The following is a 19,858-nucleotide window of genomic DNA, read 5'->3' on the forward strand; positions in this document are numbered from 1 at the left end:
GTACTACGACCAAACGAGCATCTGGTTGTTCTCCTAGCATTCTAGATTTAGTTCAAGGTCCCATCCCAATCTTGTCTCAAACTTAGCCTGACTGCCCTGTTTAAGCGACTATTAGCTAGTTTCTTTTAACCTCAACACTACAACTGTCAATAATGATAAAAAGGTCTAGCGAATTCGCAATTATAGTATGGCTGACTTTCAGGCCGTCAACGAACTTTCTCCTCTTCTCGACGTATTTATAGCGGAATTCGATCGCCGAAGCACGGACACAAATTGGCGCATTTTTCATTGGTCAATAACTTACTGAAAAATATATCCTTCTAAGCACCATACAACGCACGCAAAAGCATTGTGATGCAATGACAATAAATAGGCTTAAAAATGAACGTTTTTATCGCACTGCCAAAAAACCTAACTCTGCTCCAGAGTGGCAAGCCTCGCATCAATGGAATAATGCGTATGTATCGGCAATGAAAAATGTCAAAGCTAATTTCCTACAGCACCCCTTGCCTAAAATGATAACGAATGGCCCAAAGCATTTTGGCGTGTCATAACCTAAATAGCGATCGTTCAATCAAATTTCTTAATGTAAAAGTTTCTGCTATAGAGGATACTGAATTCAGTAAAGTACTAGATCAAACATTTTGCAGCAATTTTGTTTTTTCTTCAAGCATCACGTTGCCCGCAGTGCATAAATGCCGTTTTACAGTGATGGGCGCAGTAGCCACCGAGCCCGAAGATATTGAAAAACTAATAGAAAATCTTAAATTGTCTACAAGCCCCGGCCTTGATTTGATTAGTGCTAGCTAAGCTCCTGTAGAGCACAAAACTTTATTCTTCAATGAGTGGCCGGCATGCGGCCTTATCACTGTGATTTCAGCGCGCATATCGATTCTGTATTCTTTGTTAATGCTCGATGTCGCGAGACATACCTTTATCAGTTTATCTGTAGCGCAAGATGCGCCGAGATCTGTCTCAAAGTTTCTGGCCACTCGCGTATGTTTCTACAATATTCTAGGTTGCGCTAGCGACATTTTGCGACGTTATCTAGATGTTTCTAAGCCACCTTTAAATTGAGCGTTGACGTGCGCGACAGGCATTCTTTGTTCGACGATCGACGAGCACGTTTGTTATTATCACAGCCGCCGAGCTGCTTAGTTCTTTTGCGGGCACAATCAGCCCAATAAAGAGTTTCTTCACTTTGCGGGCGCAAGTCTGCCCAATAAAGAATTTCTTCACTGCATTTCAAGACTGTTTACTTGTGTCATCGACCGTGTCACCACTAGTTACATCTGGTGGAGGTGCTGAACCCCGTCACCATGACTTACCACTGAAGATGGCACCCGTCGAGCAGGAAGCAGCCTTGGTTTTCGTCCAGCCCCGTGGCTTCCCCAAGAAATCGACAACTATCTGCGTAGCGGTGACATTGCACCACTAAGCCGTCGGTTCCGGTCCCCACCGCCGTATAGGACGCGCTTTGCATCGCCAAGCCGTAACTACAATGAGAGTGTGGGCGGAAAGTCGCCAAGCTCCCGTAGGGGAAACTAAACGAAGCAACCTTTGGAGGTGAGGTTGCTCAACGGCGAAAAGACGAAAATCCACCGTCGCCGACGACGAATGACGACAACGTCGACACTCGTCGATGAGACAACGTCGACGATATCACGACCAGACTTCAAGTGGACATCGCTGCCCAGCGAAGTTACGATGGTGTGCCCTGCTGCAACCTCAGCACGAGACGAAGCAGAGATCGAACACCAAAGCCAACGTGCAATACGAGGAAGCGAATAAGCGACCTTGAGGTTGCTGTCGACGGTCGCACAGTCACTGCCCTAGTAGACACCGGAGCTGATTATTCAGTCATCGGTGGACCCAGCTCAGGCACGTAACGACCGTTTGGGATGGCCCGCTAATCCGTACTGCTCGTAGTAACCCTATTGCACCGCCCGGGAAATGCACCGCAAGTGTGACAGTGAAAGGACGCACTTAACCCACGAGCTTCGTGGTCTTGCAGCAGTGCTCCCGAAACGTGGTTTTGGGTATGGGCTTTCTGAACGAGCATCGGGCGATCATCGAACTCCGCTAAATATTCGTCAAGCTCTTAACGGACAAGCAATACCTTCACGACGATATCGACGCAACACTTCGCTCTAAAGGTCCTCATCGAAGTACTGAGCACAAGTACAGTTCAGTCGTGTCCGACTCCTCGTGGCCCTATGGACCATGTCACGCCACGCTTTCCGGTCTCTCACTATCTTAATTCCTAACACCGCATAACTTCGTCTGCAGCGCCTTGAGGATGCCATCTAATCATTATGTTCGCTGCCTACCCCTTCTCCGGCGACCCTCAACCTTTCCCAACATCAAATCTTTCTCCAACGACTCCTCTCTTCTCATCAGATGACCAAAGTAGCTGAGCTTTAACTTTAGAATTTGACCCTCCAATGAGCAGTCGGTTTATGGTCGACAATATCGACTCCCTCACCAGAACAGGAGTTGGCCACCCTGGTACAGTAATTGGTCGCAACCTTTCATGATAAGCTCCATAAAGTCCCGGCCCTCAGTCACCAGCGGCTGCGGAACAACTGACCACGGTTGCGGCCAGACCTGTGACGCAGCAGGGGGTGCTAAGAAAGCCTGGCTCCGCTGGACAGGCCGCCATTGGAAACTGACCCTGGCAACGTTTAACGCTAGAACCCTAGCTAGTAAAGCTAGTTTAGCAGTGCTATTAGAGGAACTAGAGGGTATGAAATGGGATGTCATAGGGCTTAGTGAGGTTAGGAGGCCGAATGAGGCATATACTGTACTGAAGGATGGGCATGTACTGTGTTATCGAGGTTTACCAGAGAGGCGACAACTAGGTGTAGGTTTCCTTGTCAATAAGTATATAGCGGGTAATATAGATGAATTCTATAGTATTAATGACAGGGTTGCAGGCATCGTAATTAGGCTTAATAAGCGGTATAAACTGAAGGTTGTACAGGCCTATGCACCTACATGTATTTATGATGACCAGGCAGTTGAAAGCTTCTATGAAGATGTAGAGTCGGCAATGCGAAAAGTAAAGACGCAGTATACTGTACTAATGGGCGATTTCAATGCCAAGGTAGGAAAAAAACAGGCAGGGGACAAGGCAGTAGGTGACTATTTCATTGGTTCTAGGAATAGCAGGGGGGAGTTACTAGTTGAGTTTGCAGAGCGCAATAACTTACGAATCATGAATACCTTCTTCAGCAAACGGAAGAACCGGAAATGGACGTGGAAAAGTCCTAACGGAGAGACTAAAAATGAAATCGACTTCATAATGTGTTCAACCCCCGCCATTATGCAAGATGTAGAGGTAATCGGGAAAGTGCGATGTAGTGACCACAGGATGGTGAGGTCCCGAATTAGCCTAAATCTGAAGAAGGAACGCAATAGATTAGTAAGAAAGAAACCCATCAACAAATTAGCGGTGAGGGGGAGGGCAGAAGAGTTCAGGACCTCGCTACAGAATAGGTATTCAGCTCTAACTGAGGATGGCGACATTACCCTAGAGGCAAGGAACAATAACTTCAGAGATATCATTACTGAGTGCGCGGTAGAAGTAGGCGGTAGGATAGTTAGAGAGGATTCCGGTAAGCTGTCTAAGGAGACGAAAGATTTGATTAAGAAACGCCAGAGTATGAAAGCTTCCAATCCAACAGACCAGAACGTTTTCTTCACTGCCGCTTAAATGACGTTCGTAAATCATTCTCATGTGAAACCCAACTCCCGACTTTCACGCAGAAACTTCACGCTATTCTTGATATTCGCTCATGTGCGGATTGCAGCTTTCTAGACATTTCTAAGGCTTTCCAGTAAGTGTGTCATAAGCTATTCCTCTTTAAACTTATCAAGCTGAATATTCACCCAAGTGTATTAACATGGCTCGAATATTTCCCACCATTTGTAGTAGCAAATAACCTTCATTCGCCATTGTCAGCTTTTCATTCTCGGGTCCCTTTGATGTCTCTCATAAATGATCTCCCTTTCGGCGTAACTTGTACCTTTCATTTATTTGCAGATGACGGCGTGAAATTGCGTGAAATAGTGACCCTGACGATGCTCAAATCTTGTAAAATGATATTATTGCAATTTGCAACAGATGCGCTACATGGTCAATGGAATTAAACGTCAAACGCACATCTTGCTTGTTTGAGCCTATCCCATTTATTACTACTATAACGACATGTCACTATAGAATTGGTGACATCGTACCGCTATCTAAGTATCCACTTAACAAGTTATAACATGGTCTGTCCATATCAATTCCACAATTAACAATGCCAATCGCGCTCTTCGTTATCTTCCTCATCATCTCTGCTTCTGTCTCACTGAAACTTCTCCTTTTTAAATCGTTAGTTCGCAGTGAGTACGGATAACCTCATCACCGCCCTCGAATTAGTGCAAAATGACTCGCTTTATCCTTCAGAACTATAAACACACTGATAGCGTAACGTGCATGAAAGACGCACTGTACTTAACCTCCCTTGCTGCAGTTATCTTTGTTTATTTCACACACAAAAAAATACCATAACCCCATTCTGCGTGGCACTCTGTGCTCGCTTCATCACAAGTCCAATCACGGATTGATCATTCCCATAAGGTCGGTATATTGCGTTTTTTTTACACAAAATGTGGAGCAGACTCTTTCATTCCACAAACAGCAAACGATTAGAACCACCTTACCGCGCCTACTGCCTCTATCACTGATCATCACATCTTTCGCACTGCTGTAGCTGAAACTGTTTGAGTAGCGAAATAAACACGCTATACACACGCTTCTTTTTGTATTCATTCTCTTCTTCAATGTCTAAGGCCCTGAGGGTAAATAAATAAATAAATACATACGTGCATGGTGTCACCGGCAGAGACGCCAGGAGACGCCCATAAAATAGTACCGTGCTAGAAGTACTTATGGCACGCCGCTTTAATACAGTTTTCTATAATCGCATTCAATCCAAATTCGATTGATAGGAAGTAGCCCACCTGTGGCGCCGCGTGGAGGCGCAGCGTGGCCTGGGTAATGATGCCTAGCGTGCCTTCGGAGCCCACGAACAGGTTGGTCATGTTGTAGCCTGCCGACGTCTTGCGTGTGCGCCGACCTTTGCCGGCTGTGTTGACCACCGTGCCGTCGGGCAGCACCACCTGCGGGATGTGTTAATGTCCTCATCGGCGCGACAAGGAAAACACGGAACAACACCGGTGAACAACGGAACCCAAACTTGCTCTTTCACACTCAAGCACCCAAGCACACTACACTCGCATACCTCTTCTTTCGCAAACAGATATGTCTTCTGGCGGGATGTAAATAATTGAGATTTCAAAACTGAGAGAATAAAACAAGGACGGAAACAAACACAGACTTCCAACTTTTATTCGGCACTTGATTTGGCAGTCTTTTATTGCCATAACAATACTGCGCCAGGTTTGGGCCCGTCGCGCCATCCCGGAAAGGGCCACGTTTAACCTTGAACAGCCGCGAAGAAGGCAACCCTTGTGGGCTTTCCAGTTATATGCCTAACTTAAGTGTCCCCAAAAATGTACACTGGTAGCGCGTGATAGGGGAATAATGTAGCAGGCAAAAGAAGCTTCCGCAGTTGCTATCGCAATTCAACTAATGTTAACCAGAGTTAAACCACAACTAATGTAAGAGACCACGTTGTTGGGCGCTAAAATGACACGTCCTTGTCCTCTTCTAGTCCATGTGTATTTAGCGAAATTCCCTTGATTAAGTACGCACAACTAATGCTTTTACCCATTTGCAGATATCAGCAACAAAATAACCAAACCATCCGTAACATTCAAAACATGGGCGCGTTATCTGTTTAGAATGCCCCAATCAGTCCGCGATAATGGACAGGTGCCTGACCAGCACTGAAGTAACTGAGAAACCGGAAAAATTTTTAACTTCAGCTGTCTAAAATTGAAGCGCCACAGAGGCAACACACAGACAATATAGGAGAGGAACTAAGGCGCTTCAATTTTAGACAGCTATGCACCAACCTGCCCCGCTAAGTGTCTTACTTTTTAACTTCAACAAGATGAAGGTCGCGTGCCGCGATCTTCGTCGCTGTGGTGGCCGCGTGCCTTAGCCACCACACCAGATGTACATCGGCCAAACTGGGCGTTGCTTCAAACAAAGGGCAAGTGAGCATGACCGCAATTTGTATAGCAATTCAGGAGGCCACTCACTGCTTGAGGTGCAAAAATGCAACTCTTGTGCGTTTTTAGACTAAGCATCATTTCTTGCAAAACGTCAAGGCTTCCATTGACGTTAAGTAATGCCGAAAGTTGGACGAGTTGGTGAACGTTCATGATAGAAAATAGCGCAAAAATTACACGAAGGACGACACGGACAAGCGCTAACTCGAAACTACAGGGTTTATTGCTGAAGCAAACAATAAATACGTGTCACTTAGAAAAAATAACAAAACAAAAAAGTGAGAAGCAGCCTCCTATACAGGAAGCTAGGTCATTGGGCGTGTTGGTTATCCATTAGTGAAAAAACAGCGCAACAACAACGAGACACAAGCGCTGTTGTCTCGTTGTTGTTGCGCTGTTTTTTACCTAAGTCAGTCATAACATAGGCAGTAACACACAGTAACACGTGAAAACTCATTGCTGGGGAGGGAAGAAGGAAAAGGGAACAGAAACCTAAGTAGATAAGTAAAATCGAGGTAAAGTAGAGGCTAAGAAATCAAAGTCGCAAACTATCAGGTTAACAGACGACTCGCTGACGCACAAATGTTTACATTTTTTAATATGGTAAGCCTCCATAATTTCACGAACCAGCTTGTCACGATGTCTAAAAAGAACGGTGGCCCTAGAAAAAAGCGGTGTGCATTTTTTATACCGTTATGGTCCTCTTTAATGCTACAAGCGCGGCAATGCTCCGGAAGATTCCCAGATTGTTCTTTTAGGATTTGTTGTATTCCCCTAGCCTAATGTTGAGACACCGCCCCGTTAGCACTATGTATACGCCTCCGCAAGACAAAGGCAGATTATACACCACGCCGACTTCCTACGGTACAAACGGCGGGCGGTGCTTAACGGAGCAACCACACCTCTTTATTTTGTCGGCGCCAGTTTCCTGCCGATTTCGAATATGTGAGCACAAACTGTTCAATTTTTTCGGCCCAGAAAAAACCACGGAAACTCCATAGCGGCTTCCCACTTTCTTTCGTCCATGTGCCATTCTATGCACATACGGCACGACGCCAACCTTTTCCCGCTCCCGTGTAACACGTTTCGACTTATGGACCGCCTTAATCCATTGCACCAGTTTGCACAAGTCATCTTTATAACATGCATGGGATAGCCAGATTTCTTAAACCTATTGACCTGTTGAATACAGGATTTAGTGATGACTGCTATGAGACAAGACGTCGCGTTAGCATTCTTAATAATTTTTTGAATGTCCAGATGCAACATTAAGAAGTTCATTGGCAGACCGGGGACTGTAAGCCCAACAAACATGATCCCGGCACACGGACAACGATAAGTATAGGAACCGAAGTGCCAAACCTTTAGGCTGTTCAGCGGTGAATTTCAAGCCTGAGCTACCATCTATAAAACCTTCAAAATGTCAGGAATGCTATGATTTAGATCAGACTGAACAGAAAACACTAGGCAATCTTGCACATAACTGCAAATATTATAAACCAATCCAACTGAATTACGAAGAATGTTCCTGTCCACCTGCGCGAGAAAAACACTGCTTAGTACGGGGGAAACGCATGAACCAATAGAAACACCAGTGCGTTGAATGTAACAGCTACCACCCAACCGATAACTGTAGGAGCCGCACTTGTCGACAAGCTTCAGACTTCGTGATCTTCATCTTTTTTATGTAACGAAACAAGGCAAAATGCAGCGGCAAGGTAGTGAAGACTGAAGCTTGGTGTAAGTGCGGCTTCTGCGTGATTTGTTGGAGATGAAAAAGATTCCCGGAAATCCCATGGGCGCGGTACACGGATTAGCTCAAAATGGGTCAACAGAATTTCTGTGGAGGCAAGTTTTGGCGCAGCCCATTGGAAGACGTCAGGACGGAGCTTCAAGTTCTGTCACAGTGCTAGGCGGAGCCAGCATTCCAAAAGACATCCAGGAAAAAGGACCCAACTACTGCTTCGAGCCTCATAGCACACGACCAGGGTTTCTCGGTTTAGTTCATCGACTAGGGGAGAACGTGACCAAATGAGACAAGGAAATGATTGTCGGCGAAGGTGGTGGAATGCGTCTACTGTCATGTAAGTGACCGGGCTACTGTGAAGCCGCCGCTCAGAAAGGTAGCCAGTTTTATGAAGTCAAATAACCTGACGGTTATGCTATCAGTCAAAGAAGGGGGCTTTGTAGTTCTACCGCAGGGCTTGTTTGTAAGCAGAGCACTGGAGGCTGTGGTCAAAAACTTCAAGCCGGTGAAGCATGGCCCTAAGAAAAAAAAAAACAGGCAGCTGCGAAGCTTTTAAGAGGTTTCAAATTGGTGCAATTGAGCAAGACCGTGAAAGATGAAGTCAATAGAAGCCTTGAAGCGTTTTTCACCGGAAAAACACACAAAACTGGTTGCGCCTTTCGTTTAATCGTGTCTGATAGAGAATGTTGGCAGTGCAAGGTAGGAAACTCCTTTCAAAAGCACCTGAACTTGCTACGAGGGAACGACCCGTTCCTTGTTCGCCGCTCTAAGGAAGTCATTTTACAGATGAAGAGCGGACTTCCAATGCAGACCATATCCTGTTCAGTGGAGGTTGAAGATATGTTTTATTCGATTCACACGATGGTCTGTTCGCTGCCATTAGAGAAAGTGTAGAGCTTCACGGGGAACTGCGGTTCAGAATGCTGTTGATCTCAACAGAGGCAATTTCCTGGAACTTTTGAATTTTTATCTGGTCTTCAGCCATCCACCAAAACGGACAACACCCCCACCCTATTCAAAAAGCTGGGACTTACATAGGTTCAAGCATAGCTCCCGCTCTAAGCAATATATTTCTGGCTTCCTTTGGCAGGCGCTTACAAGGAAAATTGCAGATTTGGGTGTGCCTTGTGTGTGGCAATACGTCGATGATTATCTAGTTTCCCTGAGTGATCCTGCGAGCGGCAACATTCATGATAGGGCCGCGATGGTCCTGTTCACATTTCGTGTGTTTTTGGTGGGCTCCGGTTCACCAGTGAGTTGCCTTTAGAGGGACAGCTTCAGTTCAAGGACTTAGTTTTGCACATTGGTGAACAGTCTGTTATGGTCCTTGTCAAGAGAGGCATCATTTTGTTGTGCATCATGTCGGCTCTGGATAAGTCATGCGTTCATATGGCGGAAGAAAGTCTTCAGTATGAGCTTCAGCGTTTGCGAGCTGCTGGATATCCTCCGCCTATAATTTCGAGCGTGTGCGAGAAATTGTTACAGAAAATGAAGACTGGCAGCAAAAGTAAATAAGAGGAGCAGTCAATGAAGACTCACGTGATTCTATATATTCATAAAAGTTAGCACAATATCGTAAGAGAATTGCGAAGAAAGGCGTCGTCAACGTCGCTTTCTCCGCACCTTGCAAACTCTCGAAGGTGTGCGCGATGATGAAGGTTAATAGGAAGCTTCCCTGCACAATCAAACATGAAAGGAATTTCACAGAATGTGTTTCTGGAGTAGTGTACCGCATTCCCCTCAGTTGTGGCAAAGTGTACATGGGACAAACCGGCAGATGCTTTAATGAAAGAGCAAGAAAGCACAGGTTGAATGAGGAGAAATATCAGAGGGTTCTTGGCCGAGCACTGTGCTGACTGCAAAAAAGAGAGCTGCGTACGTTACTTTGAGAAGACCAAGTTTTTGGTCCAGCGACAAATGGGAGCGCCGAGTAACCTTCTACATCAGCACTACAAGCTTTTGCGTTAGCAAGCCGTCTATTTCTTTGTCGGATAAAGAGTTTAAGGTTTTGGAAGGTCATGTATAGGTTCTGCTTTGGCCATCCTTCATAATGTGTCAGCGTTTTGTCAAATACGGTCGAATGCCATAACTTCACGTCTTGTTTCTTTTTGTTGCTGTAGTAGTTGTTCGAAAATTGCTTTTATGCGGACTTGGTGCCTTTCTTCACTGTATTTATTGCTTCTGACGAGGCTTGTATGATCTGCTTGTGTGACCTGTTTTTCTTTGTCGCAGCCTGGAGATGGTGTTCTGTTTTACTTTAGGTCTTGTCTTGCGTAACTGGTTTGCATTCGTGCATTACCATGTGATGGTTGTTTCTGATCATCCGTTAGACAGGATTACTTTTGTTTTACTTAGTGGGCCGGCCCTAGTTAGGTTTTTCATCTTATTTGCATTAGAAGTTTGCTCTTTCGTGTTTAGTGCACGCCACTTTTTCGCATGCTGGTTTCCCTTTTTGTGATTAGGTAGTAGCGGAGATCACGTATATATGCCTTGGTTTTCTTCACGAAATAAAGTTGTTAGTCTGCGTTTGAGTGCGTCCTGCCTTTTCTTCATCCGTGTCTTGTTAGCGCAGCTTTTTATTGCATTGAACTATGAACCAACTAGTACGACAAGTTATACTAAAGCGTTTCTTCTCCATGACGTTATCCTGCTCAATGGTGCTCCACGCCAGCTGCTCACTGACAGTGGCCGTTGCTTTCTTGCTCGAGGAGTCGACGAAGTCCTCCGGTACTGCTCAATTAAGCACCATTTCGCCACCGCTTACCATCCACAAACGAACCGCCTCCCCAAACGCCTCAACCGCACACTCAGGGACATGCTGTCAACGTATGTATCGGATGACCACCGTGATTGGGATATTGATTTGCCGTTCGTGACGTTCGCATATAATTCGTCTCGTCGGGATACAATGGGCTACTCGCCCTTCTATGTTCTATTCGGCCGCGACCCTTCACTTCCATTTTACAGCTCGTCTTGCTTCCCATCGCTAATGCAGGTCCTCCCGAGCTGACGCCGCCCGTGTTATTGCTCGCCACCGGCAGGCTTCTTCCCAAAGCACTCAAAAACACCCCCACGATTCTCGTCATCAGGATCTCCACTACTCTCCGGGCTCTCTCGTCTTGCTCTGGACCCGCTCGTCGAGTTGTACTTTGTGAGAAGCTTTTGCCGTGCTGCACAGGCCCCTACCGTGTTTTAGGACCAGTCACTTCCATGACACATGCGATCACCCCTGTGGATCTGCCACAAAAGTCTATTTTGCCACGTACCGATATCGTTCATGTCGCCCGAATGAAGCCGTACTGCTCCAGCTATAGTGCCCCGACATAGTACGCACCGGGACACGTATTAGCAAACCATATCCCGTAGGAGCAGTAGAGCAGACGACGTTCTGGAGTGTGATTCCTCTGAGCAGAGTCACCTGGCTACAAATAGAGGATATATTGTCTAAACGGATAAGAATGCATTTAAAGGCCACCGTTCCCGTCGTTTTGGTGGCGAAATGGATTAACACCACCCATCTCTGCACTGACGCCACTTAAACATCTGTTCGAATCCTTTATTGTAACTTTTTTTCCAAATTGCCTTCACCGTAATTATATCCTGCCTTCAGTGAGTATATGTTATCTTTAGGTTGCGTTCACAGACAACTTTAAGTAACAATCGGTATGACAACAGTTACCGTAACCAATTACCTTCCCATTATCATTTCCTGCCTCAGTGAGTGCATGTTACCTTTACGTTGCGTTCACAGACATTTTTCAGCAACAGTCGCCGTCTACAGTGAGTGTATGTTACCTTTAGGTTGCGCTCAGAGAGACCTTTCAGCAACAATCGCCGTTTAACTCGCTGCAAGCGTCGTCTGCTCCAGTGCGCCTACGGGATATGGTTTGGCAATACGCCACCGGGACTCTGCTTTTCACGGCGGGGGTGTTGTTCATATATACCGTTGCAGAAGGCAGAAGACGACGATCGACAACAGACTGAAGACGAAGGGGTAGCTGCGGTTGGTGCTGAGAAGTACAGGTACATTACAGAAGTCATTAGCTAATATATATATATATATATATATATATATATATATATATATATTGTTACTTAGCTGTATTCGCTGTTCGTGATGAGGATGAAGAAGTGCAACAGACTCGGAGAAGACGCCGCTGAGTGTTGTGAAATCGGTGCCCTCATCAACGTTAGTTGTGCGGACAGCTTTGGGACTGTAAATCTTCCACGTAACATCTCTTGGTGGAGGCGCTGGGTAGAAGGGAGGCCCATATTCGCAACCTCTTGGCGAACAACAGCCTTAATAAGTGATATGGTATCCAGGGTGTTGTCGGGTGTATGCGACAGCGAGGCCGCGGGAGTCATTGCCTCAAGCTCTTGGCGGACAATGCGTGTCAAAGTGCTGTCGTTAGCAGGCGGTCGAGGAGTCGGGATATCGATACAGGAGGAGCTAGCAGCCGTGTTCGGCAGCCGGTCGAAACGGTGAGATATGCGCCTCTGTTTCACCTGCTCGAAACGTCGGCACACCTGTAGCACAGAGTCCACGGTGGAGCAATCCCCGCACAACAGGAGGTTGAAGGCATCGTCGGCAATGCCTTTTACTATATGGCCGACTTTATCCTCCTCAGGCATGCCTTGGTCGACTTTGTGGCATAGAGACAGGACGTCTTGGATGTAAGTAAGATAAGACTCCGTAGACGTTCGGGCGCGAGAGGCGAGCGCTTTTTTGGCGGCAATGTGGCGGCCGATAGACTTTCCGAATAGGTCGTGCAGCTTCTGTTTGCAAATATCCCAAGATGTTAGTTCGTCTTCGTGGGTTTCAAACCACACCCGCGCGGTCCCAGCCAAGTAAAATATTACATTCGCGAGCATGAGTGTGGCATCCCACCTGTTGTGCTTGCTCACGCGCTCGTATTGGGCTAGGCAGTCGTCTACGTCGACGTCGTCGGTCCCGCAGAAGGTTCTGGGGTCACGGGAGTGGGCCATTACAACAGCGGGTACGGCGGCTGTAGAGGTAGAGGCGTCGGTAGTCATCGTGGTGGTTCCAATGTGGCGGCCGCTGCGGAGATCCAGCTTGTGACAGGGGATCGAATAGATTCACCTCCACCAAGAGATGTTACGTGGAAGATTTACAGTCCCAAAGCCCAAAGACGCCCAACTGTCCGTTCTCTTATCCTCATTTCGGCGTCGCCTCAAGAAAGTCCTTACGCCAGCCGTCTCGTCCACAGTTAGCGTCGCCAATGGCAGCCCTGCTGCCGTGGTTGGCATTTGTACGGCGCGAGTTACAATTGCTGACCGTCATGTCCCAGTGTTGTTCACCGTCCTACATGAATGCCCCCACGACGTTATCCTTGGCATTGACTTCTTAACAGCCCACTCTGCCCTTATTGACTGCTCTAGCGGCCTACTTCGCTTGGACCTTCCGCTCTGCTCTGAAGACACCTCCTGCTTACCCCGCCTTCGATCAGCACAATTTAGCCGCCTTCCTCCTGAAACTGCCATTTACATCCCTATGTCGCCATTCCCACCCGTCCCAGATGGCGATTATCTCGCTTGTCCCATTACTGATGTCATGCTGCAGCTGCACGTCACCCTTCCTCATCTAATTGTACACATCTCCCAGAACCGCACCAGTCTTCCTGTCCTTAACTTCAGCTTTTCAACTCAAGTTCTGCCCGAGGAAATTTCATTAGCTGCGCTGTCCCCGATTGTGCCATTTCAGCTCTGTCTACAGATCATACAACTGCCGTCCCTGCCAACAACCCCTCGTCGTCCACATCGCGCCCTGATCCGCTTAACAGCATGATTGCAGCTGATCTGCAACCTGAATTCGCCGCTTTGTTACACAAGCTTTTGTTTACCTACAGTGACCTTTTCGACTTCGGAACCCGCCCATTAGTTCAAACGACAGTTGTCACCCACCGCATTGACACCGGTGACGCCAGTCCTATTCACAGGCGGCCCTATCGCGTTTGGCTTGCCGAGCGACGCGTCATTCAAACGGAGGTCGAAAAGATGTTAGCGAACGACATAATCGAGCCTTCCAGTAGCCCCTGGGCATCCCCTCTCGTGTTGGTCAAGAAGAAGGATAACAGTTGGAGATTCTGCGTTGACTACCGTCATTTGAATAAGATAACCAAAAAAGATGTATATCCTCTTCCGCGCATCGACGACGCGCTTGACAGTTTGAACGGAGCCAGCTACTTTTCATCCATCGACCTTCGTTCCGGCTACTGGCAGATTTCTGTCGACGAGAGAGACCGAGAAAAAAACGGCGTTCATCACCCCTGACTGCCTTTATCAATTCAAAGTCATGCCTTTTGGCCTATGTAACGCCCCTGCAACTTTCGAACGGATGATGGACTCATTGCTGCGCGGCTTCAAGCGGACAACTTGTCTTTGTACTTAGACGACGTCATTGTTTTCTCGTCCACTTTTGACAGCCACCTCTCTCGCCTTTCTACCATTCTCGAGCTATTCCGCCGCGCCGGCCTTCAACTCAACTCTAAGAAATGCAGTTTCGGCCATCGGGAAATCAAAGTACTTGGTCACTTGGTTAATGCTTCCGGTGTTCAGCCTGACACTGACAAGATACGTGCCGTCAGAGATTTTCCCACTCCGCGTTCATCCAGCGATGCCCGAAGCTTTATTGGCCTATGTTCTTATTTCCGACGATTCGTCCCGAACTTCGCAGTCCTTGCTCGTCCGCTCACCCAACTCCTCAAGAAAGACGCTTCATTCTATTGGGGGCCTGAACAAGTTGCAGCTTTCTCAGAGCTTATTGCTGCTCTAACTACACCAGTCTTGGTCCACTTCAACCCTTCCGCCAATACTAACTCTGTACCGACGCAAGTGGCCATGGAATAGGAGCTATACTCGCTCAGCGACAACACGGCCGTACAAGGGTGATTGCGTATGCCAGCCGCCTCCTCTCAACACCCGAACAAAATTATTCTATTACAGAGCGAGAGTGCCTGGCGCTTGTCTGGGCTATTACGAAATTCCGCCCTTATTTGTTTGGCCGCCATTTTACTGTGATAACAGACCACCATGCCTTGTGCTGGATTTCCTCTCTCAAATATCCTAATAGCCGCTTGGGGCGCTGGACGCTACTGTTACAAGAATACACCTTTTCCGTCATCTACAAGTCCGGCCGGCTTCACCAAGATGCAGACTGTTTGTCACGTCATCCCGTCGACTACCCTAGTCCTGCAGACTCTGACGATGATGCATGTCTTGTCTGTCTCCGCCTTTGCCACCATTGCCAAGGAACAGCACTTAGATCCTTCTCTGCATTCCATTATCCTTCGTCTTACCTCCGACCGCCCTGATCCATCTCTCGCCTTATTTGTGCTCCACGAGAACACCCTATACCGACGTAATATGCGACCAGATGGCACCGACCTTTTGCTCGTCGTTCCCCAACACCTGCGTTCCACCATCCTTGAACAGTTCCATGATGCTCCCACGGCTGGTCACTTGGGTGTCTCTCGCACATACGACAGCCTGCGCCGACGTTTCTACTGGCCGGGGCTCTACCGCTCTGTCCAGCAGTACATTGCCGCATGTGAACTGTGTCAGCATCGGAAGAAGCCCCAAATTTCGCCTTCAGGTCATATGCAGCCGATACTCATACCAACTGACCCGTTTTCCCGTATAGACGTTGATCTCCTTGGCCCCTTTCCAGTTTCCACCTCGGCGAACAAATGGATCGCCGTCGCCACCGATTACGCTACTCGGTACGCTATTACCCGAGCCATCCCGACCAGCTGCGCCACAGACGTCGCTGACTTCCTTCTAGAAAACGTAATTCTTCATCATGGTGCTCCTCGTGAACTACTAACTGACCGTGGCCGCTGTTTCCTGTCGCGAGTGGTTGACGAAATTCTCCGTTCGTGCTCTGTCCGCCACAAATTCACCACCGCATATCCCCCCAGACCAACGGCCTCACGGAACGTCTAAACCGTACCCTCACAGACATGCTGGCCATGTATGTGTCTGACGACCATCGAGATTGGGACGTTCATCTCCCCTCTGTCACATTCGCCTACAATTCATCTGTCCATTCTACCGCTGGATACTCCCCATTTTATTTATTATTTGGGTGACGCCCGTTACTACCCTTCGACACCTCTCTACCCGCGGCAGGCGCCACCAGTACTTACACCAGTGATGCCGTCACCCGCGCTCATGATGCCCGCCGGATAGCTCATGCCAGGCTCTCTGCATCCCAAGACTCTCAAAAGATCCGGTACGACAGCCGCCACCGTGATGTCCACTACACTCCTGGATCTCTCGTTTTGCTGTGGCTCCCGTGCCGTCGAGTGGGCTTGTGTGAAAAACTTTTGCCCCGTTACACTGGCCCTTACCGTGTTTTGCGCCCCGTGACCGACGTCACCTACGAAGTTGAATCTGTGGTTCCGAAGTACCCGTCCACAGCTCCAACCTCCGAAATAGTGCATGTTTCCCGTCTAAAGCCCTATCATCAACGTTCTCTATTTCGCTAACATAGACCGCACCGGGACTGTGCTTTTCCCGCGGGGGGGGGGGGGGGGGGGGGTAGTGTTACTTAGCTGTATTCGCTGTTCGGGATGAGGATGAAGAAGTGCAACAGACTCGGAGAAGATGACGATGCTGAGTGTTGTGAAATCGGTGCCCTCATCAACGTTAGTTGTGCGGACAGCTTTGGGACTGTAAATCTTTCACGTAACAATATATATATATTGTTACGTGAAAGATTTACAGTCCCAAAGCTGTCCGCACAACTAACGTTGATGAGGGCACCGATTTCACAACACTCAGCATCGTCATCTTCTCCGAGTCTGTTGCACTTCTTCATCAAAAGAAGTGTTATGATGTTCGCTATTTCTTTCTTCCGCAGCCAAGAACGTCTCTTTCTCAAGTATATATATATATATATATATATATATATATATATATATATATATATAAACAGGGCGTCACACAACTTTCCCTATTATCTATTTTATTCTAAGAAGGGTTTCGGACGGTGGACCGTCCTTATTCAGGGTAGGATTCTCAATTCTACCTTGAAGAAGGACGGTCGACCGTCCGAAACTATTGTTAGAATAAAATAGATAATCGGGAAATTTGTGTGACATCTTGTTTGAATTTCTCTGGCTCATTAGCCACAAGCAAACTATGACTGGTTTGGTTTGGTTTGTGGGGTTTGACGTCCCAAAGCGACTCAGGCTATGAGAGACGCCGTAGTAGAAGACTCCAGAAATTCCGACCACCTGGGGTTCTTTAACGTGCACTGACATCAAACTATGTCTCTCTCTCTTAACTATGTCTTTCGCTCTCTCTTTCTATATATATATATATATATATATATATATATATATATATATATACAACTATGTCTGATTTGGTTTGGTTTGTGGGGTTTGACGTCCCAAAGCGACTCAGGCTATGAGAGACGCTGTAGTAAAGAACTTCGGAACTTCTGACCACCTGGGGTTCTTTACCGTGCACTGACATCAAACTATGTCTCTCTCTCTCTCTCTCTAATCTATGAATTCTCTGCGCCTTGTATAGAAGCCACCCATCGCTGTGCCATCTCTCGTCATGCCCCCAACATCCTCTTCGCTGTAGGTCTAAAATACATGAAGATAGAAAGGCACCTGGAGGTTGAGCACGTTCTCTCGCATGGTCCCGTAGCGCACGGCGTTGGTGCCGGAGGCGCTTGTGGCGCACATTCCCCCTAGTGAGGCATCGGCGCCGGGGTCGACTGGGAACCAGAGGCCCGTGTCGCGGATCTGCTGATTCAGGTTGCGCCAAGTGAGGCCCGGCTCGACGATCGCGTCGAAGTCTGTCCCGTTAAGGGCCACCAGCCTGTCCATCTGCGAGAGGTCGATGCAGACGCCGCCTCGCATTGCCTGCACGCCGCCTTCGAGTCCCGAGCCGCTGCCGAACACCGTCATTGGCACGGCCTTCCGGTAACACAGCTTAGCTGCTTGGCTGACCTGCGGCGCCAAAAAAAAGTTTTTCAATGGCTTTCAAACTTGCTCCTTAATGGGAGCAGAGTAGCGTTAGCAAGACAATACAATTGACATTCTATTACGGAAAGCGAATTTGGAGCACAGCTCTTCGGGTATTTTCGTTTCATAAAGGTGAATAATTTTGGGCAAGACACGGGCACTGAAATTCTACACTATAGCTTCCACATAACCCACAGTGAGCCTACACTCCTTTTCCGATTCTTCACCGTTGCAAAGGGGTTTGTGTTCTGAAAGATGCTTTTTACACGTCGGAGGAATGTCCGGCTCTGAAAGGCGAATTTGGAGCGCAGCTCGTCGGGTACTTTGGTTTCACAAAGGTGAATAATTTTCGGCGAAACACGGGCACTGAAATTCTACACTATAGCTTTCACACAACCAACAGTGAGCCTACACTCCTTTCTCGGCTCTTCACCGTTACAATACAGGTTTGTGGTCTCAAAGATGCTTTTTACACGTCTGAGGAATGACCGGCTCTGAAAGGCGAGATCTATCCATGAGTTACATGAGGTCATCACAAATGTCGGTGTCGCCTTGTTGACGTCGTCTCATTGGTGTGGCCCCGCGCTTCTCTTCAGTGTGCCCTCAGAACGTTACGAATAAGATACAGGAACCTGAGTGCGACCTGTTTTGGTTGTCCCCACTGTACGTTCCTTTTCTAATTACCGCTTCCGCCTTTCTTCCACTACTACTCTCCTCCTCTCTTGAACCACTTTTCATTATCGCTCTCGTGTTGCGCATTCCTCCCCAGTAAGGAAGAGTCATCCTTCACCTAGTACTCAGCGTAGGTACTACGTCGGTAACGACCATTCCTGCATTTGCCAGGACATTGTCAAGGCTCTACCAACGCTGGGCCGCCTGGATTTGTTTTCCCTCCTCTCCCCATGGCCTACTACCGCAGCATGCCTGCCTTTACTCAAAATATCTGGATGTTATTTTTCAGTTTCACACTTGACCATCACGTGGCAGGCGGCCGGAGATGCTTCCCTCTGCCACAGGCGACAGGAGCAGTGTCTTGCGCCCCCGGTTGTTCAATCCCGATATAGGGCCCCCGGTTAGGCCATTTAAGCGAGGCGCATAAGAGCTCTAAATACTGCACCCCATTTGCGCGTTTAGGCTGTGCGTGGATCAGGCGAGTTAAAATATTGGAATCAGCCGGGCTGCTTGCTACATCTTGGCGCACAATTAAGCCACGCAAAAGACGGGACAAAGGAGGCCAGGACAATGCTAGTTTCTGTGTGTCCTCTTTCGCGCTATTTTATTGTTCAAAGGTCAAGTTCAAAGTTTATTTGCAACCAAGAGTTGCGAGGAAGCCAGGGAAAAAGCTTCATAAACAGCTTGAGGGCTGCCGACTTCCTCCTTACAGAGCAACATTGCCGGTAGCAAATGTAGTCCGGTAAAGAAAAAAAAACATGATAATAAATTATTATATGCTGAACTTTCAGAAAAACGACAATGAATGCACCTGCTCCATGCTATGCACGTACTACAAAAGGAACACCCAAGAGGATTAGGGGCAAGGAGGTAATTAAACAACGAAGAGACACGAATAGGCAAAATGGTATCAGCAACCAGAATGACAATGTGAACATTTCCCGAAGTTTCTTGAAATTCGTTGTTGGGAAAAAAATATTATCACGTCAGTGCAACATGAGTGATGGTAATGTGTAGCGCATCATTTGTTTTCCGTAATTGGTACAATATTTTTGAACGTTCCAAGGCTTTGCTTTGCGGTCAATATACGCTGGTTCATATTGTTCTAACCCAGTGAATCTGATCGGAATGCCATGGTATTTCATTATTTATGCGAAGGCATGTTCGCTATGTTCGAAGATTTTTGTCCGCAAACCGCGTCCGCAAAGGCGTGTCCGCAAAGTTGTTAGCAATTGAGAAGTGGTAGAGATTA

The 19,858-nt window shown here is 47.5% G+C and overlaps 1 protein-coding gene across 1 annotated transcript in view; it reads right to left on the minus strand.

The window, feature by feature from the left end:
• LOC146171941 (D-lactate dehydrogenase, mitochondrial-like) overlaps window positions 1-19,858 on the minus strand; it is a 288,593-nt gene that overhangs the window by 51,417 nt on the left and 217,318 nt on the right. The window contains exons 5-6 of the mRNA XM_084586185.1: window positions 17,578-17,919; window positions 5,011-5,169 (exon numbers count right to left, since the gene is read on the minus strand). Of these exons, the coding sequence (XP_084442311.1) occupies window positions 5,011-5,169; window positions 17,578-17,919 (501 nt within the window). The remainder of the gene's footprint in view (window positions 1-5,010; window positions 5,170-17,577; window positions 17,920-19,858) is intronic.

The sequence above is a fragment of the Amblyomma maculatum genome, unplaced genomic scaffold (genome assembly GCF_055883805.1).
Source record: "Amblyomma maculatum isolate TAMU_Amacu unplaced genomic scaffold, ASM5588380v1 scaffold_15, whole genome shotgun sequence".
NCBI lineage: Eukaryota > Metazoa > Arthropoda > Arachnida > Ixodida > Ixodidae > Amblyomma > Amblyomma maculatum.